The sequence below is a fragment of the Rhinatrema bivittatum genome, unplaced genomic scaffold (genome assembly GCF_901001135.1).
Source record: "Rhinatrema bivittatum unplaced genomic scaffold, aRhiBiv1.1, whole genome shotgun sequence".
Lineage (NCBI taxonomy): Eukaryota > Metazoa > Chordata > Amphibia > Gymnophiona > Rhinatrematidae > Rhinatrema > Rhinatrema bivittatum.
The window spans coordinates 95,300-121,415 of NW_021820826.1; the positions used below are offsets into that span (position 1 = coordinate 95,300).

General features: G+C 42.5%; 1 protein-coding gene across 1 annotated transcript in view; it reads right to left on the reverse strand.

Moving 5' to 3' along the window:
- The window catches only part of LOC115082176 (FGGY carbohydrate kinase domain-containing protein-like), an 82,988-nt gene that overhangs the window by 30,719 nt on the left and 26,153 nt on the right, over positions 1-26,116 (reverse strand). Inside the window, exons 5-6 of the mRNA XM_029586429.1 lie at positions 22,002-22,122; positions 15,042-15,136 (exon numbers count right to left, since the gene is read on the reverse strand). Coding sequence (XP_029442289.1) covers positions 15,042-15,136; positions 22,002-22,122 — 216 coding nt within the window. The remainder of the gene's footprint in view (positions 1-15,041; positions 15,137-22,001; positions 22,123-26,116) is intronic.

Sequence of the window (26,116 nt, forward strand, 5' to 3'; positions counted from 1 at the left end):
GCCCACACTCAGCCCCCTTTTTTGAATCTTTTCACTTGCGTGCGCAGCAGGAGATATGCGCATCCATGGACAGCTTATAAAATCAGCTAGGTGCGTGCTGGCCGCATGCAGGGCTTTTTAAAGTCACCTTTTAGGGCGCATAGTTTTCCTGGGAGAATTTATACACATGGGGTGAATTTTCAAAACATTACACGTGTAAAAATTAGCACATATGCAAGTAAATAGCCTCTACTTGCGTAACCCATATTTTATAAAATTTGAAAAAAGGCACGTTTTCACTTTCATGCGCACATATTCATGTGTAAAAAAGGGGTGGTCTAGGGGCATTCAGGGTGGGGCCCAACATTTGTGCACATAAATTGCTATTTTAAAATACACTTATACATGTAGATTTGCTTATTCACATAATTTATACCTAATAATTATCTGGGGTAAATTATATTATTGGGTAGTACTGACTGTGTGTGGGAGTGTATTTACATTGTAAAATACATCATGGGAGTGTATTTACATGCATAAATCCTGATATATGCGAATAAGTCCTACTTTATTACTGCATGTAGATTACACGGTCATATATTTTTATAATAGTTTGGAAAAGTATGCACATTCAATGTATTGATATATGTCCTTTCAATGCATTGTATGTATTCACATGTAAGCCTACATATGCACATATGTTGTGGGGTAGAGAAATGCATATTTTACAAATCACGTGTATATCATATGCATGGGTTATAAAATGCTTATCATAGACCTGCTTGCAGCCATATATGCACGTATATGCTGCAGCACAACATCTGTTTGCAAGTTATCTTCTGTTTCTGCAGGAAAAGCAGAACTATATCCGAAGTCCCTTTGAAAATTACCTTCCCTGTATGTATGGAAAAAGGCTGATCAGGAGTAGGCAAATTATGACCTGCAGGCCAAATCAATCCCACTGTAATGCAAAATGTCCTGGCCCACAGTGGCAACATCACTTCTGCAGGCCCGCAGGAGGAAGTGACATCACCACTGAAGACTAGGTCTGGATGCAAGTGTTCCTTCCTACAAAAAAGGATTCTTCCCCTCCCCCCTGACCGAGTGGCCTGCTACTTAGACAGGGGCCACTAATTTTGCCAACCCCTGACTTTGATAAATCAGATTTTTAGGTTTTACTTAGGTCGGAGAACATTCTTATTGTACCTGCATCAGCTGTGTTAGTTATTTGCTTTCCTATCTCACCATTCGACCATTAGTAAAATTTACTATCAGCACTATATAAGAATAAAATGATATAGGGCCTCATTTTCCAATATCGCATTGGTAACGCATTAGGGGGCGTTACCAATGCAAATGAGGCTTCTTTCGTGCAGTGGGGAAACATCGCGTGCGGCAATTTTTTCGCCATTCGCGAAAACAGTAGCACCGCACGCGATGTTTTCCCAGTGTGCGATGATTCTTTCGGTGTTTCATCGCAGTGCACGATATTTGCACCAGACAGCCCGTTTCAGGCTGAGAGAGAGAGAGAGAGAGAGAGAGAGAGAGAGAGAGAGAGAGAGAGAGAGAGAGAGAGAGAGAGAAAGCACCTTACTATAGTGCCTATGCCCTAGACAGGTATTTTAATCCCTATGGGAGGGCCACCTACTAACTCGGGGTGGGGATTAGGTATCAGCGTCGGGGGTTGGGGGCCACTTTCGCATTCCACATGAGACCTACGGAAAGCACAGTGGTCTCTAGTGAAGATTTGCTGGCCGTCGGAGTGAGGACGCTCACTCCAAGAGGAGATTTGGGCAACGTTCTCTCCACCTAGCTTGCTGGACACTCTACCTGCGCAGTCCCTAACGCAAATTTGAGGGTTGTAGTTATTAGCCGCGATAGCAGCCGCGCTAACACTGCGGCTGTTTCGCTGCACACAATAAACAGGTTCCCGCTTTACATATGCTCCGCCCCAACTCCGCCTCCTGAATACCAAATTACTAATTTGCATTCGCAAATCGCGTTAACAGCTGTTAACGCGATTTGCGAATTTATCGCACGCGGTAAAGTGCTTGGAAAATGAGGCCCATAGTAACACCAAAAATAATGGTAGGGAATTAAGTTTATTTTTCAGAATTTATCTTATATGCATTAATTCACTGAGGACCTTTGCAAGTAATTGTACTGATTCAACACCGAGAGAAATCAATTGGATTCAGCATTACCCAAGTGCATCTAGTATACACTCCCACAAACCAAAGAAAAAAGGAAAAACAAATCACGCATTAAACAAATAGTTTTTTCTTTACAGCAATGAAATCTTAAAACATCTTGATATCTGAAAAATAAGGATACTTCAAATTTGCAGCTCTTGAGATTTTCTATTTACTCCTACTTACACCAGCACTGGACCCTAGACATAAGAAGAAACGTACACATGCATCCTCACTTACTTCATAGGCAGGATTTCACTGCTTATCGAATAACCATAAATTCTCAGTGAGCCTGAACATGTGGGGATTAGGAAAGCAAAACTGATAAAGGGCTAGTTAGGCACCGAACAGTATATCCCACAGATTTACACTGCCAGGATCAAAAAAGTAACCAGAAACTCTCTTTGAAATTCTTCAAAAGAGGGTATGAACGAATGCACCAGAAGTTAATTCAGTCAGTCAGAAACTTGAGGTTTTACTGGCTATGGAGCCATAGCATGGAGTTTGTTTTCCTCAGCTATGGACAAAAAGAAGACTCTAAGATCTGAATTAGATGTGAATGGTTAATTGTTATCAAGTCAGCCGGACAATGCCAGATGAAAAGTACTCATGGTACAGAAGTAGCTGGAAAGAAATGTTTTATTCCAGGGTGAGCTTTTTCCAAGACAAGCTGACATCCTATAGTATATATTTTGCTAGTGTTCAGTGGCTGTCAATCATGCTTGAAAACACACGTTTTTGGGGCCTTTTTTGGATATCTGGTGGCTAACGTCTGGTCTGGTTCTTGTTCTCAGGGAAGTCACTGGACAAAATAGTGCTTAAGGCAAAAGTTGCTTTCCCTTTTGGCCTCAAGTGCTCTTAAGACTCTCAGACTGATTTCAAAAGGGCAGCACGGTGATGCCTACCCCCTGGCTAGGTACCTGCCTGCCTACCCCTTGTGACAGTCCTGCTTGGACTCGCCTTGCGGTATTCCACCCAAATTTGCTCCATGGAAAGCAGAAATAAAAAAACAAATCTGACAAATTGTTCTAGGCTTTGCTTCACTCTAAGCCCTGAAGCATCTTATTGTGCACCCCTTTCAGTGCATGTGCGAGCTACTGCCCCCACAACTCAAACTCCCAGAGCACACAGCAAGCAGGGAAACAATCCAGATTAGGATGTATTCAGATGCACACATGTATTTATGTTACTCCCCCGCAACACACATTCCTAGGACACAAAACAAGCAGGGAAACATTCCGAATTAGGATGTATCCCTATGCAGGGCCGGCGGAAGCACTAGGCGAACTAGGCGGTCGCCTAGGGAGCCAGCTTCCCGGGGGCGGCACTGCCCCGGTAAAATGAAAAGAGCTGCATTAAGCCGCCGCCCCCCGATAAAAATAAAAGAGCCGCTGCCGGCAGCCCGCCCCAAAAGACCCATCTGACCTCCCCCAGCGGTTCGCGTGCTCCCGGTCTCTCCCGCTGCTCTTCCTTCCCTGCTGCCGTTGTCGCTGGGCTATCAGCACGTTCAAGCCCAGCGGGAACGGCAGCAGTGCAAAAAAAAAAAAAAAGCTGTATCATCCGCGGCTGCCCTTTTCTTCCTCCCACCCCCCCCTGACCCAGAACAGGAAGTGATGCGCGGGAAGGAGAAAGAGCGGTGCCGCATGAAAAAAATAGCGGCGACAGCAGCATCGGCCCCCGAGCAATTGAAGCAGCCGGTAATCGGGAAAGGAGTCAGCAGCATGAGCCTCCCGCGGCCGATGGGATTCTTCCTTTTTGGCCTGCGGAGGCTGGAGGAGGAGGCTGTTGCAGCTACCATTGGGGGGGGGGGGGGAGGAAGTGAGTGAGAGAAAGAGAGAGAAGCAGCCAGCCTGCCTGTGTGTGATTGAGAGAATGTGTGTGTGATTGAGAGCCTGTATGTAAGTGAGAGAATGTATTTGATCGAGAGCATGTGTGTGTGATTGAGAGAAACTGGTCAGAGAGCTGATGTATGTGTATATGTGAGAGACAATGAAAGTGACTGCTCAAGGAGATGACTGATGTGTGAGTGTGAGACAGTCAGGGATGTGACTGATGTGTGTGTGTGTGTGTGAAAGAGAGAAAAAGCATGGAAGTGAGAACTCTGGGTATGTGAGAAAGCATGGGAGTAAGAAGCCTGGTGTTGTGGGGGTGTATGTGAAAGAAAGCATTGGAGTGAGAAGCCTGATTATGTGAGAGAGAGCATGGGAGTGGGAAGCCTGTGTGTGTGTGCATGTATGAGAGAGAGACTGGTTGGTAAGGTGACGGTGTGACTGGTGTGTATGTGAATGTGAGAGAGAGAGAATGTGATTCAGGGAATGAGAAGCCTGTGCACCTGGAGAGCGAGCATGGAAATGAGAGAGAGACTGGTGTATGTGTGTGTGTGTGTGTGTGTGTGTGTAACAGAGAGAAAGTGATTATGGGAATGAGAAGTCTGTGCATGTGAAGAGAGTGAGCATGGGAGTGAGAACCTGGGTGCGTGTGAGACACAGCATGGGAGGGAGAAGCCTGTATATGTAAGACAGAACAGGTGACTGGTGTGTGTTTGTGTGTATGTGAGAGAGAGAAAGAAAGTGATTATGGGAATGAGAAGCCTGTGCATGTGAAGAGTGAACATGGGAGTGAGAAAGCTGGGAGTGTGTGAGATACAGCATGGGAGTGAGAAGCCTGTATATCTGAAAGAGAACATGGGAGTGGGAAGCCTGTGTGTGTGTATGCTTGAGAGAGATCAGGTGACTGGTGTGTGTGTTTGTGTATGTGTGTGAGAGAAAGAAAGTGATTATGGGAATGAGAAGCCTGTGCATGTGGAGAGAACAAGCATGAGAGTGAGAGACTGGTGAGTGTGTGTGAGAAAGTGAAAGTGATTATGAGAGTGAGAAGCCCATATATGTAAGTGGAACACGGGAGTGGGAAGCCTGTGTGTGTATGGCATGAGAGAAACTGTTCAGGAAGGTGACTGGTGTGTTTGTCAAAGACTGTTTGGGAGATGATTGGTGTGTGAGAGACAGAAACTGGTCATGGGGGCATGACTGGTATGGTGTGTGTGTGTGAGAGACATGGGCATTAAGGAAGAGGACCATGAGTATAGAGCTTAGCCTCTACTGCTGCTTCTGGTGTGTACTACAGCCTGCATGGAAGAGGAGTAAGAGAGCTGCTGGAGGGGGTAAGTAAAGATGGCTTTTTAAGTTTATTTTTCTTGATTGACTGCCATTTTAATTATTTAATATTATGTGATGTGTCTGCTTTTTTTGTTTGAGCAACAAGTATAGCTTTGGTTTATGTTTATTTTATTTATTTTTATTTATTTGTTTATAAAAGTTTCTATACCGTCGATAAGACAAATCATCTCAATGGTTTACATGGCATAAAAATGTCAAATAAGTGTTCTGTTATAAATACAGACTTCGTTATTTTCATTAATGCACAATGTAAGTTAATTGTGTGTGGAGGCGGGGGGGGGGGGGGGGGGCGGCATAGCTGACGTTTCGCCTAGGGCGCCTAATACCCTTGCACTGGCCCTGTCCCTATGCACAAGTGTCTTACCCTATACAACATAAACTCCTAGGGAATGCAGCAAGTAGAGAGATAAGCGTGCACATATGTAAATTACTGATCATGCACTACATGCTCTCAGTGCGTAAATAGGTTCCAGAAGATAAAGTGAAGATCATTTCTAGTTTTACTATGAGTGCCACTATTTTACTAACATAACAGTGTGAATCCACAGTTCCTCTCCTTATTAAGTGATGAAAACAAGGCTCAGGATAAAAGACAAAAAAGTTGCCTAAATATATAATTAAAACAGCAGCTGCAGTATTTATATTCATCATTAAAAACCTGCAAAACAAATCTGTAGCACTGAGGCTCCCCAAGCAAGTACAGTCCAAAAACCAGTGAACAGAGTAGGCTCAAGGCAACCAGATTGCAGTGTTACCTGGAGCAGATGATCCCAAACTGCCACCTGCCCCCACCTCGAACAATGTAATCCTCTATCCCTGGTTCAACAAGAAAGCGGAGAGAAAAGAAACATCTGCTCCCCCTCAAGAGAATTAGCAAAAGCTACAAAATCACTGGGGAATGGTGGTCTCTCCCCTTGGGTATTTTTATTTTTTATTTTTTTTTATCATCGGCCGTTTTGCCTGGCTCAGCCATATCAAGAATGACTGGTCAGCAATCCCTTCTGGTCTGCTATGAGAACAACCACACTTGTGTTCTAGTTTCTGTGACCGGCGTATTTCCTCATACTTCCCACCTCTCAGAATGCTGACAGAGTACATCAATGCCGCTGCCTTTGCTGGGAGTCTTACTTGTATTAGTCTGATCCAACACAAACTTTGCTCAAGGGTCAGGTGACACAGAGTTACTAAACGTGAAGCCCATTAAAGGACTGCCTTTAACCATGGATAATCCAAGATCAAGGTCAAACCTCAGAGATAAAGACAGCCTACGTGTTGTAATAGTTCTGATACGGTTACTTTCTTTGACAGACAGACAATGCTGATCTTCTCCCTCCACCAATCGGTCCTGCCTGAATCTGTTTCTTAAAAGCATATTTTCAGCACAATTTCTTAAAAGTACACAACCTCCTTTCAAATGAAGTCCTTTAAAAGGAGTCAGCTTCAATTGATCTTCAAAACTGAGAATCAATTTTAAGCCCTAGCTTTAAAAACAAATGAAAAAGACTTCTTGATTTTAATAAAAACACTTGCCTTCTAACTCTTCAGATGACCCATGCTGGGTCAGGCCAAGGTCCATCTAAGACGAGCATCCTATCTCCAAAAGTGGCCAGTCCATGTAGCAAGTACTTGGCAGATCCCGTAAAGTAGATCTAATTCCTGTTACTCAATCCTAGGAACGGCAATAGCTTTCTTTAGTCTATCTGGTTTATAATCTGTTATGGACTTTCCCTCCAGACATTTATCCAAACCTCTTTTAAACCCCACTATACTAGTGGCCTTGATCACATCCTCTGGCAACAGATTCCACAGCTTGAGTGTACACTGAGTAAAAAAAGTACTTTCTATGCTTTGTTATGAATCTGCTGATTGTTAGTTTCATGGAGTGCCCCCTTGTTTTAGTGTTATCTAAAAGAGAAAATAACCATCCTTTATTTACCAGTTCCACTTCACTTATGATTTTTTAAACTTCTATCATGTCCCTTCTCAGCTGTCTCTTTTCCAAATTGAAAAGCCCTAGCCTGCAGAGCCTCTCATCATAGGAGAGATGCTCCATCCCCTTTATCATTTCTGTTGCCCTCTTCTGCAATTTATCAAGTTCCACTATGACTTTCTTGAGATAGGACAACCAGAACTGTACACAGTGGGCACAGTCCGCTTGCTTTACAAGGGAATAGTTATTGTATTATTTTGTTTTTTATATGTTTATTTTATCGAGGATGCCTTACAAATGCAATATTGCATACTATGTAATGGTGGCCAAAGTTTAGGGAATAATAATAGCTTTATGATAAGGCTAGATGAAAGGATAGTTCCCCCTTAAAGGTCATTTTCCAGGAGTTCTTCAAGGAAGTTTCTACTTCTTTCAAACTGTGATATAGGCATTTGTGGAAATAAAATACTTCTAATTCTTTTCATTGTGCTTTCAGACTTTAGGGAACGAACTTTCCCTAATATTTTTCAGCCAGAAGGACAGAAAAGTCAGGATCACAGTTACTTGTTAGCTTACATAAAACCAGACCAAAGATCCAGGATTCCTCAGTTATAATGGACACCAGCAGATTCCCAGAACACTATAAAGTCTGTCAGTTGGCAGCTAACTTTCTTGTTGGTTATTGCCAGTGAATGGCTGCAGGGATGAAAAACTATCCCAAGTAGGACCAATGCAAACTTAATAACTAAGGGTCATATTTAAACCTTGTTCTCTGATATGCATCCAGGGCACAGTTTGTCACAAAAGTACATTACAAGAGAATGTTGCATGCCATAAAAGCAAAACTCGGTCTATCACACTGACTGATTCAGCCTTCTACCAGTGTGTAAATTCTTTTTTATACTGGAAATATGTACCAGACCAAGATCTGAATCAAATTCCTGGTTTTGTTTTTTGTTTTGTTTTTTAATGAACATGATTAGAGTAAAATATTTTTTAAAGTATTTTATGGAAAGGCAATTTAATAACCCTAGCTCTTCTCACATTTCTATAAGGCAAAGTATTCCCTGCAGATATTTTGTACCATACCTTGCATACTAGAATAGGTACATCTTGTGATATGGTACAAATGCTCTAAATCAATCAAGCAAGGCAGCTGAATGCTACAAAAAAAAGCAACCCCCCTCCCAAAAAAACCTCCCAAAAGCTAAAAGCACCACCAAAACGCAACTGAGGTACTTTTTTGTGTAGATTTGTTTTGATAGCTCTTATTCAGTTTTCCAGCTCTTTCGTAAAACCAATAAGCAGCGTTTTAGCAACAGTGCCAAATCCAGCAGATTTGTTATAATGGTCTCTGAGGCTCAGACAGGGGATTTTTGTATCAGTGAATTTCAACAGCAGAGCAATTGAGAAACAAAGTAACGGGAAACGCCATCTAATGAGAAGGGCAACAGATGTCATCCATATCTCATATCAGTAAATGGCCACGGTGGAGAGGACTACTGATCACAGCGCTTTAGTAAAAACATCATGCTACTGGCCAAAATTCATGCTTTCTATTATTTAACTCTGTAAGCAATGTACAAAGATTCTTTCCTAAACTATTAAGAACATATAATCTTTGCAAACTGAGACCATTTGCAACACAAAAAGGGATTGAATTAGAAGAAGTCTGATACTTGTGAGGACTAGTGCCAGTCATCAAGGCTACTGTCCACACATCTTTCATACAGAAACATAAAACATAATGATAGTCGAAGGCCATAGAGGCCATCTGGTTTTCCCACCCACATCTTCTGTTCAGCTTTATAGTCCCTTCCTGTCAGTCAGAAATTCCTTGCTCTTGTCCCGTGTTTTCTTGAATTCTGATACAGTATGTCACAGAGTGAAGGCCTTGCACTGAAGTGGGATTGTGCTTTCCAGCCAATGACCCAGCTGGGCCCCCGCCGTCAGTAGGTAGATTCGCAGAGACCAGGACTAGGTCAGCTTCACCTATACCAGCCTCCTCCTCTGCAGGTTGAGCCCTTGGGTTCAGAGGCTGGCAGGACTTAAGTGAGGGCCTCATGGATACCGGGCAGACACAGGTGAAAAACAGGCCAAGGTCAGGCAGACGCCGGCATCAAGTACCAAGCAGTGGTCAAGGCAGGCTGTTAGCAAGCAGTGTCTGGTCCAGGCAGAGGTCGGAACAGGTGGAATCATGTGGCATCAAGTACCAAGGAGTGGTCTGGGCAGGCAGATAGCAAGCAGCACCAGTCCAGGCAATGGTCGGAGCAGGTGGAGATTAGACAGCGTCAGGTTCCAAGCGATGGTCAGAGCACAAACCATCAGTCCAAGGGGAGCAGGAAAGGATTGGGTCAGGGCAAGATAAGACAAGGTAAGGAGAGAGTAAATGCAGACTGGAACAAGATACAGCAGGAACAGAGCAAGGCAGGAAGGATGGGGCTGGGTGGCTGGATAAGCCTGGGCAGGAATCAGGCAAAGCAGGCAGGGACAGACAACATGCCGCAGCATTTCAGGAGGACCTGTTGTGAAGGCATTGGCTTGGAATGTGTTGAGTGTTAAAATGCCCCGCTGTGCTGACATCATCAGAAGGCACAGTTTCCCTGGTTTCCACTGTGGGGTCCTTCTTGACAGGATGCGCGTACCTAGGGGTGGGATCAGGTGTGAGGTAGATGGAGCATCCTGGGGTGAGTGCAGCCAGTCATGGGGCTGTCCCGCGACCGGCCAAACATTACAGTACCCCCTACCTTCTAAACCTTAGGCTTATGGGGAAAGAGGTGATGGAATTCTGTCGTGAGGCAAGGGGCTTGGAAGTTTGATGCAGGCTCCCAGGTGTTCTCTTCGGGGCCAAACTCCTTCTAGGGGACGATATAATCCAGTTTTTCCTATGCCTGGAATCCACAATGGACCGTACTTCGTACTCCATATCTGCTTCTGAGATTCCTTTGGCGGGTTTCAGAACAGAGCGGGATGACCATGACAGCAGCAGCAGATTCAACAGGGAGAAATGGAAGACATTATGAATCCTGAGAACAGGAGGCAGCCAAAGTTACTGTTCCTATTTGGTGGATGACCGGAAAAGGTCCTATGAATCTTGGGGAAAACTTCATGGATGGCATCTTCAGGCGGAGGTTTCACATACTGAGCCACACTCTGTCTCCAGGCTTGAAGGGTGGTGCAATGTGACGTTTTCTGTCAGCCTGTTTTTTTTTTGTATCTCTCCGCAACACAGGGTAGGTTCTGTTTGATTTCCTGCCAAAGCTTCTCCAGATCTTGAGTTAAAGAGTTGGCCCGGGGAGGTGGGGGGGGGGCACGGAGTCCACAAGGATATCAGGAGTGATGGTTTTGGGTGCCTGCCGTAGACAAGGAGTGGCAGCAGGATTTGAACCCTGGATGCCATGGTTTACAGCTCACTGTTCTAACCTATATATCTAAGCTATTCCTCCACTCCCCCCCCCCCTTCATTGGTTCCATGACCAGCTACTGCATGAAGCAGTCATTGATGGTATCCAAGAACTTTACCTCCCTTGCATGTCCTGATGCGATATTTACCCAATCAATACTCAGGTAGCTGATATTGGGATCATGGGTATGCTCTCTTGGATGCAGTCAAAACCCTGACCCAAGTTTTGTCTGGGATGCTGGATGTAGCTTTTGGGCCCTTTGCTGTCTAAGATGAGAGCAAATTCCTGTTGTTGACAGGAATGAAGAGGCAGAGGATAACATCTCCTCTGAGAATAGAAAGGTCTCTTCATTGTCCCACTTGAATACCTCCCAGATATGGAGGGTAATCTGGAATGGCAGTAGAGAGGGTCTGAAGCATAACACAGTGGTCTTTAAATTGAGCCACAACTTCCTTGACTTCATCTCCAAAGAGATTCTCTCCACTGCATTCATGCCTACGAGTCTTTCCTAGACATCTTGTCTGAGATCTGATGCCCGTAAATAACCATGCGAGTCCGTGGGCACCAAGATCTACTGCAGAGACCCTGGATGCAAAAGCATCGTAGGTTAAACTTACCATGAATGTTTCATGCTCCATTCCATTGGAAGTCACGAGTTTCCAGAGGAAGATGCTCTAAAACATACTTTACCTCTTTCAGTATGTTTTTACATATATTGACCCATGAAGAATTGATAGGATGCTATACGGGCATTGAGTGTAGCACCTTGAAAAACCTTCCTCCCAATTACATCAAGGATATGAGAATCTTTCCCTGGGGGCACCAAATTGTGAATTCTAGACCTCTTGACATTTTTTAATGCAGATTTGACTACAACTGAATAAGGAGACACTTGCTGCTTCTTGAATACAGAAGACTTCTAGACACTGTATATTGTGTTTGTCTTATTCACTGGTGACACAACTGGGGAGGGGATGTCCCCTACATTCTTATCTGTGTCTCCTGCAAGATCTCATGAATGAGCACCGCCACAATTTCCTTTGGGGGTTCCACAAACTGGAGGTGTCGAGCATTTTTGCCCTGGATTCCTCCTCCTTCTATAAATCCAAGGGATGTTTTCTGCCACTCTTTGCACAAAACTGGCAAAGGAGAGGTCCTTCAGAGGATACTTTCTCCTTTCCTATGAAGTGGTCCATATTGGAAAAGTCCTAATATCTGTAGGCATACCCCTTGGAGTATTCATACTCCAGAATTATAGGTTGGTGGTTCAATCTGAGTGTACATCTGGCTAGAAGATAAGGCCTCAGTGAGGGTATCCCTTGTCTGTTGGTGTCTAGTCCCCAGTGAACATCTGCACCTTGGGGAAGAGTTCTCCCTACCCTATGCACTGGAAATTGACACCAGAATGGCAGTTCTCATTGTTTCCCCAGAAATTGGCATTGGGGCCCTTCCAGCAGATGCTATGACAGTTTCAAGTTGTGGCTAGACCTCTGTTTGTAAGGCTACTGATATTGGTGTTGATACATTAATGCTTGCAGTTCTGTGATCCAATGCTGCCTGCTTCTTCTTCTCTAACTCCTCCTCAAAAACTGATGATGCCAATATAGCATGAGAATTGACCACATTTTCCTGGGGCTTTTGAGGAAGACCAGTTGTTGGCATTCAGGCCATTGGAGGCTGTTGTCATCGACACAAAAAAAGGGCAGCCTAAGGGCATTCTGGGGCGAGAACAAGAAGTACGAATGGAAGATGCTATTTTATAAGTGATGTATGTGTTTATATTATCGGATTCATTAATATAATTTTACGCCTGCTAATTGAATAGTGCAAGTGAAATCAAACTTGTTTGTTGTCTGCACTTCTTGGGTGGGAGGACTGGGTGAACTGCTAGAGGCTCAGGGTGAACTGGATATGGACTGGGTGAATTGGCGGAAGTACTGGCGAACTGCTGATTTCAAGTACACATGCAAATGAGTATTTTCTAAATGGTATATGCATATACTTTATAAAATACCTGACTCCATGTATAAATCAGGGTTATTATATGTAAATATTTTTTACACCTAAAATATATAAGCATATATTTATAAAATAGGTAGAGAAACTAAGCATTTTCATTGCATTGCAAAAATTTGGTTGTACTGAAACATACGTGTTTACTTTCAGAATTACATTGTATTTTATAAACTGTGCAGTCCTGCTGCAGTGTTTATAAAATCCTAGGATAAATCAGCATTGTATCCATTTACATGCACAAATCCAGTACTGAGAATAGGTTTAAAAGTTATGTTCTATGGGGAGGAGGGAGGGATTATGTGGCTGATTTGTCTTGCTGTGTACGGAGAACAATGGATAAAGATAAGCAATTTTGCTTTCTCCGTGGACAAGCAGGACAAGAATCAACCACATAAGTGAAGAATCGGAGGCTGAGGGTTGCATGGAAATCTTTGCTATATGTTGAAAATTCTTTGAGAAGCATGTAACCCATGTTTTCACCAGAGGATGGAGGGTAGAGTTGGAGGAAAATTAGTTAAATAGGCTGTTTAAGGCAGCTTGGCTAAAACTGCTATCTTGACATGAGGCACTTTCTAGGCAGTACTGAGCAGTAAAGATATGGATAGAAGAAAAGGTGGCTGATCGACATATATGTATCTTCAATGGAGACAGAGCGAACATCTGCTAAGAAAGCTGCTGGAAACTGCAGTCTTTGAAAACACTTAAAATTTTCAGGAAAAGAATTCAGGACGACAACATCACATTAACAACTGCCCATGTGAATTGTTGCCCTTTGAGAAAACCAGTAGTCTGTTCTATTTCCAGTCTTGTGCTCCTGTTTAAATTAAATGAGAAGTCCTGTGCAAAAACGTGATTATATATAGATAGATCTCTTTCTCTCTCTCTATATATATATAATCTATATATATGCTGCATATTCACAGAAATACAGTTTGAGGGTTATTTTCAAAGTTATAAAACAGTGATTTACACACGGAAGTAGCATGTTAAAATTGCTCACCCAATATGCGGGCATACTTACATGCATAAATAATATATGCCCTGACATTTACCCACATTCCTGAGAGGTGTTTGGGGAGGTCTGGGTGAGTTTCTCATGTACACACACACACACACGTTTTGATTTTAAAAAGTATGTGTGTAAAATCTCTCAGCAAAAGTAGTCACACAAATTAATAAGTGTAAGTCTGTGGGATGGTTTTGAGTCATTTTCAACGCATATTTATGCATGAAAGTTTGCTTTGAAAATTTGTGCAATTTTTGAAGGCTTCTACAAAATTACCCTCTATATGCATGAATCAGTGGATGCCCTGGAATAAAGTTTATTTAGAAAAAAGGAAGCCTGTTCTTGGATCTTTACTCTTCCTTATGTATTTTGGATGGAGATTAAATTCTATTCCATAGAGATGTCAGGCTTGGTACAATTTAATTCCCACCTATTATGAAATGCTTTTAATTACATTGTTACAAAAAGCAAATACATGCTCCTTTCACAAACTGCTGTATAAATGTACTAGCAATATAGCAAGGTTTGTGAAAACAGGGATATTATGTACCATGGAACTGATGCATAGGAGGGGGGGAAAGGAATTAAGGCCAGTTGATTTATATTTAAAACTCTTGCAAAGATGCAATACTAAATCAATTGTGTTTACTAAGTACCCTTGCCACAAGGATTAGTTCTTTAAAATTTGAGATTGTTCAATGATGATGATATACATTACTTTCTGAGATCATAGTTTCTCTTCTTCAGATGCTGAAGAAGGGACCAATGTGCTCTCGAAAACTCACATCATCATATTTGGATAATCCTTTATGTTGGACCAATAAAAGTTATTATAAACTCCCTGGAGGCCGTGCCACATACATTAATGGTAACTGACTCATGCCAAGGGAGTCTGCAAGGAGGAGAGAGACTGGCATTGGAAGGTATATTGGCTAGCTGTGGCACATCACTCTCACTGATGCCAGGCAGGGAAATATGCCAGCATGCTAGGGTCTTAGTACATGGTACTCACTGGCCTTAGCATGAACAGTGAGTGTTACTGCACAGGCCACTTAATGTACCAATATTTCCTTTCAAGTGAAACCATCTTCCACATGACCAGCAACTCCCAAATACTTGCACATTAAAAACAGAAAAATAAAATGAAAAACAGAATTGCAGAAAATATTTCTAAAATCTATAACTACTTGCTGTAAGACTGGAAATCACTTTTTTTTTTTTTGGCAGACCCAGTATACTAAACTTCTTCATTGTAGACACACAAAAGTGACTGCAAGGAACAGAAGAGCAGCTGAAGGCAGCTGGGTTCAGAATTTTCCATTCCCTAGTCAGACATACCTGTATAGAGGCGAAATCCCCAGAGGCACAGGCTCCGAGAACAGCAGCACCCACTAGCACAGACTCTACCTCCCTGGAGAGAACGACAGGCATGCCTAAACAAGACACTGAGTCAGTTAGTGAAATGAAAGGGTGCAGTACAAAGAACAGATTATGCAGTAAGTTGCTCAAAAACAGCAGCCGGATACTCATTCTAGCTGTCAGAAGCTCCATTCTAAAATGTATTTTGCAGTCCGTGCAAGGCTGTGCTGAAGACTGATTCCAGTGACTTCATACAAACTGATTCCTCTCATATGCTAAGCTGCTTGCTAAAGCTGGTATTTTATTTAGGGAATGGGGGTAATACCTGTAAAAGACTTTGCCCTCCTGCCACTGGCTTTCCCAAAACAATCATAAATAAACACATTGACAAAACTGAGCTGATACTTTCTAGATAGACATTGATTGTCTTTATGTGTAGCCCACAGGCTGCTGTGGAAGGAAAATGCCACTTCTTTCTGAGTTAAGATAGAAAGAAAAAGAAATATGAAAGAAAAAGAAAAAGGAGAAAGAGCTAAAAAGAAAAAAATAGTGGTTATTCTCTGATTTTTCTCTAAAAAATGCTTTATAGAGGACCATATTCAGTCACTGTCTGGACAGTAAATTTATCCAGCCAACTCTGGAGGTATATTCAATAGTATAGTTGTACTATTGAATATAACCAGTTATCTTAAAGTTATCTGGCTAACTTTAGGATACCTCTTTGGCCCGACCAAACAGGCCTAGATTTATCAAAACACTCTAAATATAGCGGAAATAACGCCTGTGATAAAAAAGGGGTGTGGTTAGGCTAATTTCCCTGTTTACGTATTGCATAGGTAATTGCCGCAAGCTGCGATAAATTTATCACACGTAACCGACCAAAAGGTTTTTATTGCACATGCCGAGAGAGAGAAAGCAAACCTATGTAGAAAACAATATGTTACTTTACCATTTATAACACTGTAAGAGGAGGCACTTTTAACTCTGGGTGGAGTAGGTTTGGGGGGGTGGGCAGTTTTACATACATAGAGGTATGAACAGCGAAGTTGAGATCATTGAAGATTTTTTTGTCATTTGGAGCGATGAAAGGTAAAAGAAGAGTTGATTTGTTCAATGTACTCTCTACCTAGCTTGATCTAATACGAAATGATAAATGACCCTGTAAGCCAGCTAACTCAACTCCTTTCAGTTATGGCCCCGGAACGCTCCTAACTTGGGCCGGGATTTTCTAACAATGCACAGCTCTATGAATCGCGTGGTGCAGGGGGGAGAAGCGGGAGGGGCGGGCCTGTGATTGCTGGCAGCGATCGCACCTCTGTGGTGTGATCGCGGCCGACTTTCGCACCCAATAGCGCCATCGTAAAAGGTGGTGCTATTGGGCGCGAAATTGGAAACGAAAAGGCTCCTTACCTTTTCGCCGTCTGCGCTGTCTTTGCTGCGTCCGCCCCGACACCTCCTCTTCCGGTGACTACTCCTCCCTGATCTGGCTATCGCACGTGAAAAGTCCCTTTTCGCGTGCGCTAGCTTTAGAAAATAATCCCCTTAGCCAGCTAAATTAGTAAGTGGCTAAAATATAGCTGGCTAAGTGCCCAAATCTTCATTTAGCCAGAAAACATCTCAGTTACCTGTCTAAATGCTTCTGATATGGATCTCTATGTGTTCTGAAGACAGAAGCCCGGATTTTCTTTCTGAGATTACTAATGGGGCAAGAAGATGAAATTAAACAAAAGTATGGAATTTATGATTCTTTTGTAAAATAAGTGCACACTTTTAATGGCACTGTTCCATTCCATTTTCCCTCCCATTTGGGTGCAGCAGTCATAGCATTAAATTGTTTCGCCTGCCTCAGAATAACTGGGGAAAAAAAAAAAAAAGATAACCAAGCCACTGGTCAACACTTTTTAAATAGCTTCATACCAAACTGACACATGCCAGGAACTATCAGCTTTTAAAATAAGAAAAAAGAAAATGTACTAATTTTCTCACTAAAGCTATTAGCTATCGCAGCTCCCCATGAACCCCACTGTTCCACTAACCACTCCTCAACCCTCAATCAACTACACTCGGTTAGAAGAACTTGACACAACTTCATCCGCCGAGATCCAAGGAATTCTAAGGAAAATGAAACCATCTTCTCATTCCTCGGATCACATCCCAGCCAAACTACTACTAGCAATTCCAGAATCCATCTCCAAAACCCTGGCAGACATCATAAATTGCTCCCTCACACAAGGATTCTACCCGGACAACCTCAAACTTGCCTCACTCAAACCCCTTCTCAAAAAACCAAATCTCGACCCAAACGATCCTAACAATTTTAGACCGATAGCTAACCTCCCATTCATAGCCAAGATAATGGAAAAATTGGTAAACTCACGACTCTCAAACCACATTGAAGACAACAACCTTCTATTTCCATCACAATACGGATTCCGTAAAACCTTAAGCACGGAAGCCCTCCTCATCTCTATGACTGACCACATCATCCTAGGATTAGACAAAGGACAAGCCTTCCTTCTGATACTACTCGACCTCTCGTCTGCATTTGACACGGTCAATCACTCCCTTCTCGTCAACCAATTATCAGCCATAGGTATCTCAGGCACTGCCCTATCATGGTTCAGAACCTTCCTCAGCAACAGAGGTTATAAGGTTAAGATTCATAATAAAGAATCCTCTATACACCCCGCATCAGTAGGAGTCCCTCAGGGCTCATCCCTGTCTCCTACCTTGTTTAACATTTATCTATTACCCTTATGTAAACTTCTCACTGACCTCAATCTCAAACATTTTCTCTACGCTGACGATATTCAGGTCTTGATCCCCATCGAAGAGTCGCTCGCAAAAACACTGTTGCACTGGGAATCCTGCCTCCAAAATATCAAACAACTTCTTACAAGTCTCAACCTGATACTAAATTCATCAAAAACAGAACTTCTACTCATCACACCAGAAAACAGCTCCATCTCATACACCCATCCTACCGTACCAAACACCACACAAGTGAGAGATCTAGGAGTTCAAATTGACAATCACCTAAACCTGAAAGATAACATCAACAAAACCACCAGAGACTGCTTTTATAAGCTCCAAGTGCTGAAAAGAATACGACCCCTCTTCCACACACATGACTTCAGAACAATCCTACAATCAATCATTTTCGCAAAGCTGGACTATTGTAACACCATCATGCTTGGTCTCCCTTCATCACACACCAAACCATTACAAATGGTCCAAAACGCCTCCGCCCGTATACTCACCAACACCAGGAGAAGAGAACACATAACACCTATCTTGATGGACCTCCATTGGCTGCCCATCCACTTCAGAATAATCTACAAGGCCATTCTCACCATTTTCAAAAACATCCATCAATTAGCCCCAATCGATCTACATATCCCCCTCCGATTACACCATTCCACAAGACCGACAAGAGATGCTTACAAAGGATCACTTCAAGTACCTCCAGCCAAGACTACCAGACACATCACGCTCAGAGATCGGGCATTCTCCACAGCCGGTCCAACATTATGGAACTCCATTCCCCCGGATCTTAGAATGGAACCCAACATCTCAACATTCAAGAAAAGACTCAAGACGTGGCTGTTCACGCAGGCCTTTCCTAACTCCAATTCCATCTAACTTCCTTCTTTCAACACGCTCCGCTAGCATTAGCGTTAATAGCCACCTCTTACAATGTTATTTATACTTATATATAACTATCTGATCTTCATTTCCCTTCTCATTCCAAGTTATTGTTTTCCTTGTTATATGTAACTGCTTTTCTGCACTATTGTTTAAATGGTAAAGTTTATTATAATTACACCCCTGTTTCTTGTGAACCAGCATGATGGGACCACCGTCTTGAATGTTGGTATATAAAAAAGTTAAATAAATAAATAAATAAATAAATTAGCTGCCTGCTTCCTCTGGAACCTGCTTTCTATTACTGGCACTTTGGAGAGATTTTTAACAATAACCTCAAACTGATGATGATCCTCAACTCATTGGCTTAAACCAACATTTCCCAACCTTATCAAGCTGAAGGGGTACACCTGCATTAACAAAAACATTGTGTGCTACATCAGACTCCACCAGAAATGCAGAGGACTTGTACGGGCCAAAATAAGAGCTGAGGGAAGCACTGAAAAACCCAACTAGTCTCTTCCAAATTTTAAAACAAAGGGAGCGAGGAGATGGCGACACGCATGAACTTTATCACGATGGACCAGCTCCCTCTATGTACAAGTGCAGGAGAAGTCAGTGTGGTGTGGGCAGCCAGCTCAGTTACCTTGGCTGCTGCATGTGACTGCCAGAGCTCCTTCACTGCTGCTGCTCCCAGCACTCAGAATAAGTTGCATCCAGTGTTAGTGCTCACTCTCCCAGTCTGACTCAGCCTGGAGATAAGACAGAGGCTGGAAAGACTCAAATGAGGTGGCTCAGGTGGGGGATGGTAAGGAGGTGCTGTGTGAAAATAATTGTGCAGCAAACAGCAGTTCCCATCTATCCATGCCCTGCATGCTAACCCAGGATATGGGCGATTAATAAATACAATAAAAGATAAATACATTAATTACCACAGTAGCTAGGAAGAGGAGACATGCATGATCACACATGTTTTCAAAAAGGAGTTCTTACATATTTTAGATCCACTACTGGGGTTTCTTATTGCTGCAAGATGCTGAGAGCAGAGCCCAGATGCTGGCCTAGATCTGAGCATCAGGCAGCGGTGACTTTTCTGCTGCCTGATGCTCAGGTCTGAAAGCACAACAGCATGCATGCCATGATGCAGACTGCTTGGGAAACACTGGCTTAAGCAACATGCACAGATCCTAGCAGTCCCATCTCAGGAGAGCTCAACCCAGTGCTTGCAATGATACCAAGTTCTTTTCCGTCCCAACCCCCGTGGAGCCCGCAGGAATAGAAACGCCCGGTATTTTAGAGAAGCCTTGCCTAACCATGCAAAGTTCCAAACTGCAATATTCATCTCTCTGTCTGCATGTGAACAGACCCACTCAGTCAACAGAGAATTAAGAACTGAAATCACAGTTAGCAAGAGGCAGCTCTAGCAACGCTATCTATCTAGCTTTTCTAATAGGCGATCGTAGTGAAGCAGCAAACACCAGGGAGCCGCCCACGCAAGTTGTTCATGGTAGCCAATGACTGAACTGCCTTAGCTTGATAACTGAAGGTTTCCTTGCCAATTATTTTGTCTCTATCTTAAATCTCAACCCTGATTTTTTTTTTTCTGGGGCAGAGCAAACTGAAATGCAGTCGAGACTGAGTAGCACCCTTTCAACAATAGTTTCCTTTATTTATTTTTTAACAACACATCTGGGGTCATTTTCCTAAATCAGAGCTGAAACAGAGGTATAGTAGTGTTTTGCTGTATTTGGCCGACCCAGTCAACATTACAGAACTGACATTTCATTACAATTTCTACTAGGCTTGGACTTAGGCATAGGCTAATTAAGTAACTGCCTGGGTGCCAAATTTTGAAGGCGCCAAATACCTGGGCTGAAGAGGAGCCTGACTTCACTTGTTTTAAAGATTCGGGTGCCTTGATTCCCACTCGTCTCTTTCCCTTCCCCACATCTCCCCCAACAAATACAAGGACAGTGGTGCAGTAAAAGCTTGATGCCATGCAGTGGGAAATTTTGTTCAGAGCATGCGGCTGCCTGTGGCAAAACGCGGGGAAACTGAAGTACATGTCTGATCAGCAAAAGGTGTAAAATCTTCATGCAATTGTCAAAGACCCAAATATGCTGTATTAATCTCTTTTTAAAGCGTTAGCTACCAGGTTCAGATTTTGTTGGATTTCTAGCTTGTACTTTTAGCTGGGAAGACAAATTTATTTATACAAGGATGATTCATCACAACAAGGATGATCCTTTAATGTCCCCTTCTTAGCGAAAAGGCTAGTTTGCTGCTAGGGCTGCTTGCACTGTATTTATAGAGCGTTAAATATGAGGAGTATTCTAGAGTACTTCAAACAGGGATAAACTGCAAGTCAGGAATCCATTTAAAGAACAAACAAAACTTGTGCGTGTGTGTGTGTGTGTGTGTGTACGTGTATGTGCATGTGTGTGTGTACAGTGAGGGAACGGGTGGGGGAAGGGAAGAGCAAAGATTCTGACACATTTTGACTTGTTAAAAATATTACTTTTCCCTGGTATTCAAGTGGTGTAATGTCCATTTTAACAAAGTATTATGCAGACCTCCCTTCTTTTTTTATTTGCTCATTTTCAGTGCAATGGACTCATTTCTGGAATGCCAGTTATGTTATCTCGTGGCCTCTGATGGGTTAAACAGAAATGTGAAGGCAGCAGTCAGATGAACTCTTGACATCCCTTGTCGGCCCCTTGCTGTTACAAATGGGGGGGAAATTCCAGGACTGCAGAAAAAAGGCCCTCTTTGTCCTGGTTTGTTTTTGGCCATTAGTTATAGTCAAATGATTCTGGTTTAAACTTTAATCTCAAAGGCCACTGCAAAACCTTTTTATTTTTGACATCAAGAAATGGCTTCGGAGGTCACTGTGACTTTTCTGATTCTTTTGAAGTAGATAAGGGTAGGCGTGGATCTGATAACATCTTGCTTTATAAATAGGAAGGTACTTTAGCAAGATTCTGCATTTTTTCTTAGGTCAGTGTCTGCTCATTCAGCTCTGTGCTTCCGCTGCCATTTATAACAATTGACTCCATCCAGGTTTTCATCTTCCATGCTGAGCCCAAGCAGGATTGGATGCACATTTCTCTATAGCACTGCAAAATCCAAGGCAGGAATTTTATTTGAAATAGTCAACCCTTAATTATACCAGGTAGAGTAGTCTGTACATGGAGGACAGTAACAGCACCAGGATTTCTGTCCATAATCTAAGACAAAAATGTATCGAATAGGGTCTTTAGCACCATCTGAGAGCTGACACATCCTCTGTCTTACCTGTGATGTCAGCATGCATCTGCACAAGCAGAGAGTTCTTGCTCAGCCCACCACAAAGGAACAAGGTGGTGATGTGATGTCCTGCAGCCTGCATTATTTCCAAAATGTGTCGCGTTCCCAGCTAGAGAAAAGCAGGACAAGCCTATTAAATGTAAAAAGGTAGACAGCGTGGCAGTAACAGCCAAAACCGATGAGAAAAATGACTGGCATTGGTGCTGCTCTAGAACTAGGTTCTCCTCTCTCCCAATTTAGTTCCTTTGCATCAAGGGCCTAAACTAAGAAGGATTACTTTGCATAGATTGCCTAACTTTCAGACCTATTCAGCAGACTGCATTTGCACACTTAAGTGGACGCTTGGAGATTTACGCAGCGCGGGCCATACAGCTTATAAAAGCACCATGTAGTTCTGCTCTGAAAGTACACAGGTATGGCTCAGTATGCATGAAGACTTCCAATGCAATTAAAGCGCTTACTTTCGCTACCTACTTTAAAATGTATGCGTGTATATTTTAGGTGCGAAAAAAATATGTACATGTAATAATGTTGATATATACATGGAAGCAAGTATTTTATAAAGTATGCACGTATACCATTTTGAAAATACTTGCATGTGTATTTGAAATCATCAGGCCGCTGATACCTCTGCCAATTTGCCTAGACCCTCTAGCACAGAGTGGAGGCAATGCATATCTATCTCATGCATATTCATTGTGGATATCCTGAAAACATGGTCTGTTTGTGGCTCTTAATGACTGGAGTTGGCCACCCCTGTTCTAGCATTCACCCTGAACCCCGATCCTGTTCACCCAGACCTCCCACCCAAAAATTGCAGCCAACAGACAAGTCCAATTTCACTTGCGCTACTCAATTAGCAGGGATAAAAGCGTACAAATAAATCTGATAATTTATACCAGAATATCTCTCATAAAATATCAACTTCCACTCTTACTTCTCGACCACGCCCTGGAACATCCGTACTGCCCCTTTTTTTTTGCACTGGTAAAATGTGTACGTGAAAATGAAAATGTGCATATTTTCCATGTTTACAAGACAGCATATTCGTGAATATATGCTATATGCTATTTTTTTGCACAGAACTCCTTTGAAAATTTAGTCATCACCAACTACGAGTTCACGTCAACACTAGGAATACTGGAGTAAACAAGATGAATACAAGCTTTCCTAAATGTCTATATATTCTCTTAGAACAGATACTACTTGGGGGCTCAACATCGCTTTCTTCTTTGATGGTAGGGGGGGGGGGGGGGGGGGGGGGAAGAGGAATTGGATTCAGACAACAGCCAACACGGACCCTAACTTTTACGATCTGGGGTACTGAGATGCAGATATAAGGGGAAAAAGCACAAGACTGCTTCTATGGCCAAGTTCATAAGCAAAGCACTTCACGCAGCGCCGTCTGAATTTTCAAGAAGGCTCGTCACCCAGTAAAAATCTTGCTAGCCATTAATTTTTCTAGGGGTTATCATAAAGCTTGGGGATAAGGGTAGCAACTGCTGCTTCATGCAGTTAAGAGAAACCTAGGGGTAACCTGCACGGCACAGCAGATACCACCATAAGAAGCTTGCGGGGCAGACTGGTCTTTTTCTGCCTTCATGACTATGTTACTATCTTATGTTATGTACTATGTTACCCATTATTGTTTATAGCAAAAACACTGATATGCTGGCCCGAATAATAATCACAGAAGGCAAGGGTCAGTATCAGCATTGCAAGCAAAGCTTTATGGGACTGGAAGAGTGGCCAAGGTACTTTGAGCATTGTCTTTCTTATGGGTGTGAAACGAACAGTAATACCGGCAGCATCCTAATAGTACCGTCCTCATCGTAACTACTATATTATCATCGCCAGCAACGAGTTCACATCAACACTAGGAATACTGGAGTAAACTTGACTTTGATGAATACAAGCTGTCCTAAATGTCTGGGTCACGGGTGCCAGGTCACTGGTAGCTACTGGCAATGGTGCTATTTAATCTCTCAGAACAGATACTAGTTGGGGGCGTAAGTTAAATAGCATATTTATCCGCCTCACATACGGGTAGTGCAGCCTGGAGCTATCAATTACTAATCCCTCTCTCTCTGTCTTTCAGGGTCTCCTGCTGCTGCTATCTGGACTACTGTAGAGGGAGTCAGCGACAGGAAATAAGTCCAGAGAGAAATACTGGAGGCAGGCACCATGGCTTCCCTCCCTGGACTGGTGCAGGCTGTGAGAGTAAAGAAAGCAGCACCCACAGAAATGGTGCTCTTCTCCTACCAGCCCACTACATATGAAAGCTGTCTCTTAGATTCTATGCTGAGCTGTAAGACAGCAGAAGACGACTAAAATAAATAAGCTTCATCAGTAACAGCAGTATCCTTTTCAAGGTATTCTTATGTAAACCTGTCCAAAAAAATGCCTTTAAATTGAAATCACGACCAAGACCAAAAAGTACAGTGCTTGCTTTGCTTTTACATGACTGCCCCCAGATCAGAACAAAATTAATTATGTGGGGGTGATGTAGACTCTGTTGCATCATGAACAGAAGCAGAAAAATGGAGTGCCTCCCTATCCAGCCTATCCAGCCTCCCTATCCAGCCTATCCAGCCACCTTCAGAGCAACCAAAACTTAAAGGCAAAAAAAAAAAAAAAAAAAAAAAAAGTCTGTGAAGAGAAATATCCTTCCAGCTTTGAATTTATCCCTTCCCCCTTAACTTTTTCCCACACAGTGGGTCTGAATTATCTGGTTATCTCCAGTAAAATAAGTCTCACAAAACACAAGTGACATAAAAGAAGGACTGATACTCAACAGGTACCAAAGTGATATGTAGACTAGGAAGACAGGCATAAAAGTGGCCTAGGGAGAGGAATCAGGACAGGATGATACAATTCATTAAGCATCATTAACGGGCTCCAACAATGGATTAAGACCCTCTGGGGTACCTCTGCCTCCATAGGTTGACTATTATATAGCCGTCAACCTATGGGGGTCCTGTGCAATCTAGAACTGACGGTGACCAGAGGACATTAATATTATGATGCTAGCAGCATTATAGCTTTGTCCCATGTCGTCGTCATCATCACTGCAGCAGTATCGTATTTGTTCACACAAGAGTAGGCAACTCTGGGCCTTCAGTGCCACAAACAGAATATCCATGATAAATCTGTGTGCAATTTCTCTCATGCATGTTTTTTATGGTCAGCCTGAATATCCAACTGGCTGTGGGGTCCATATAACAGATTTAGGGACTTTGATCTAATCCCACCTGCTGGATTGGACCTGGGGTTTTTACGTTCATGTTAAGTGCTACAGCTGCAATTTAATTATACATATACAATATTGAAAGTTGCACAACTGAACATAAACTGAAGGGCAAATGATAGCTGGGGAGTAAAGAAAAAACAGAGGGCAGCCCAAGTTTAAACAGATACATACAGTTAGAAGGACCAGCCAGCTAGACACTGGCTGGTCCTGTACTCTGGAACACCATGTCACTCGAAATAAGACTACAGACAAATCTGAAATTATTCAAAACTAATCTGAAAACCTGGCTTTTTAAACTAGCATTTTATAAAGATAAAGAAAAGGAGAAAAATAGTTGATAGATAAGGATGCACCAAGCTAGAAGTTTTTAGTAACCTACATAAGCATATTAATGTTAAAATCAAACTGCCTAATTTGTTCCTAACAATCAGGTTTAATTTACACACCTAGTTTATTATTTTACATTGTTACCGTACTATGATGGCACACGAGTAATTTGTAATCTATACCACCTATATTTCTCTTTATCGTGCTCTTCTGTAAACCGTTGTGATGGTATTTAACTTAACGACGGTATAGAAAATTTTTTAAATAAATAAATAAAAACAATATATTTTTTACCTTCCATACACTCGTGTGACTTATTAAGAAGAACTATTGTATATGTTTCCCTTGGATCTATTCGTAAGATGAGTGTACAGTGTGATTAGGTGTCAAAAATTGTATCTATTTTTTGCTTGCATGCATTTATAAAGACATATTACAAATGAAATCTGAACGGTATGTGATTGGAATTCACAGCACTGTTTAGCAGTGCCAGACTGCATTTGCCTTGTGCCCCAGTTTGACACAA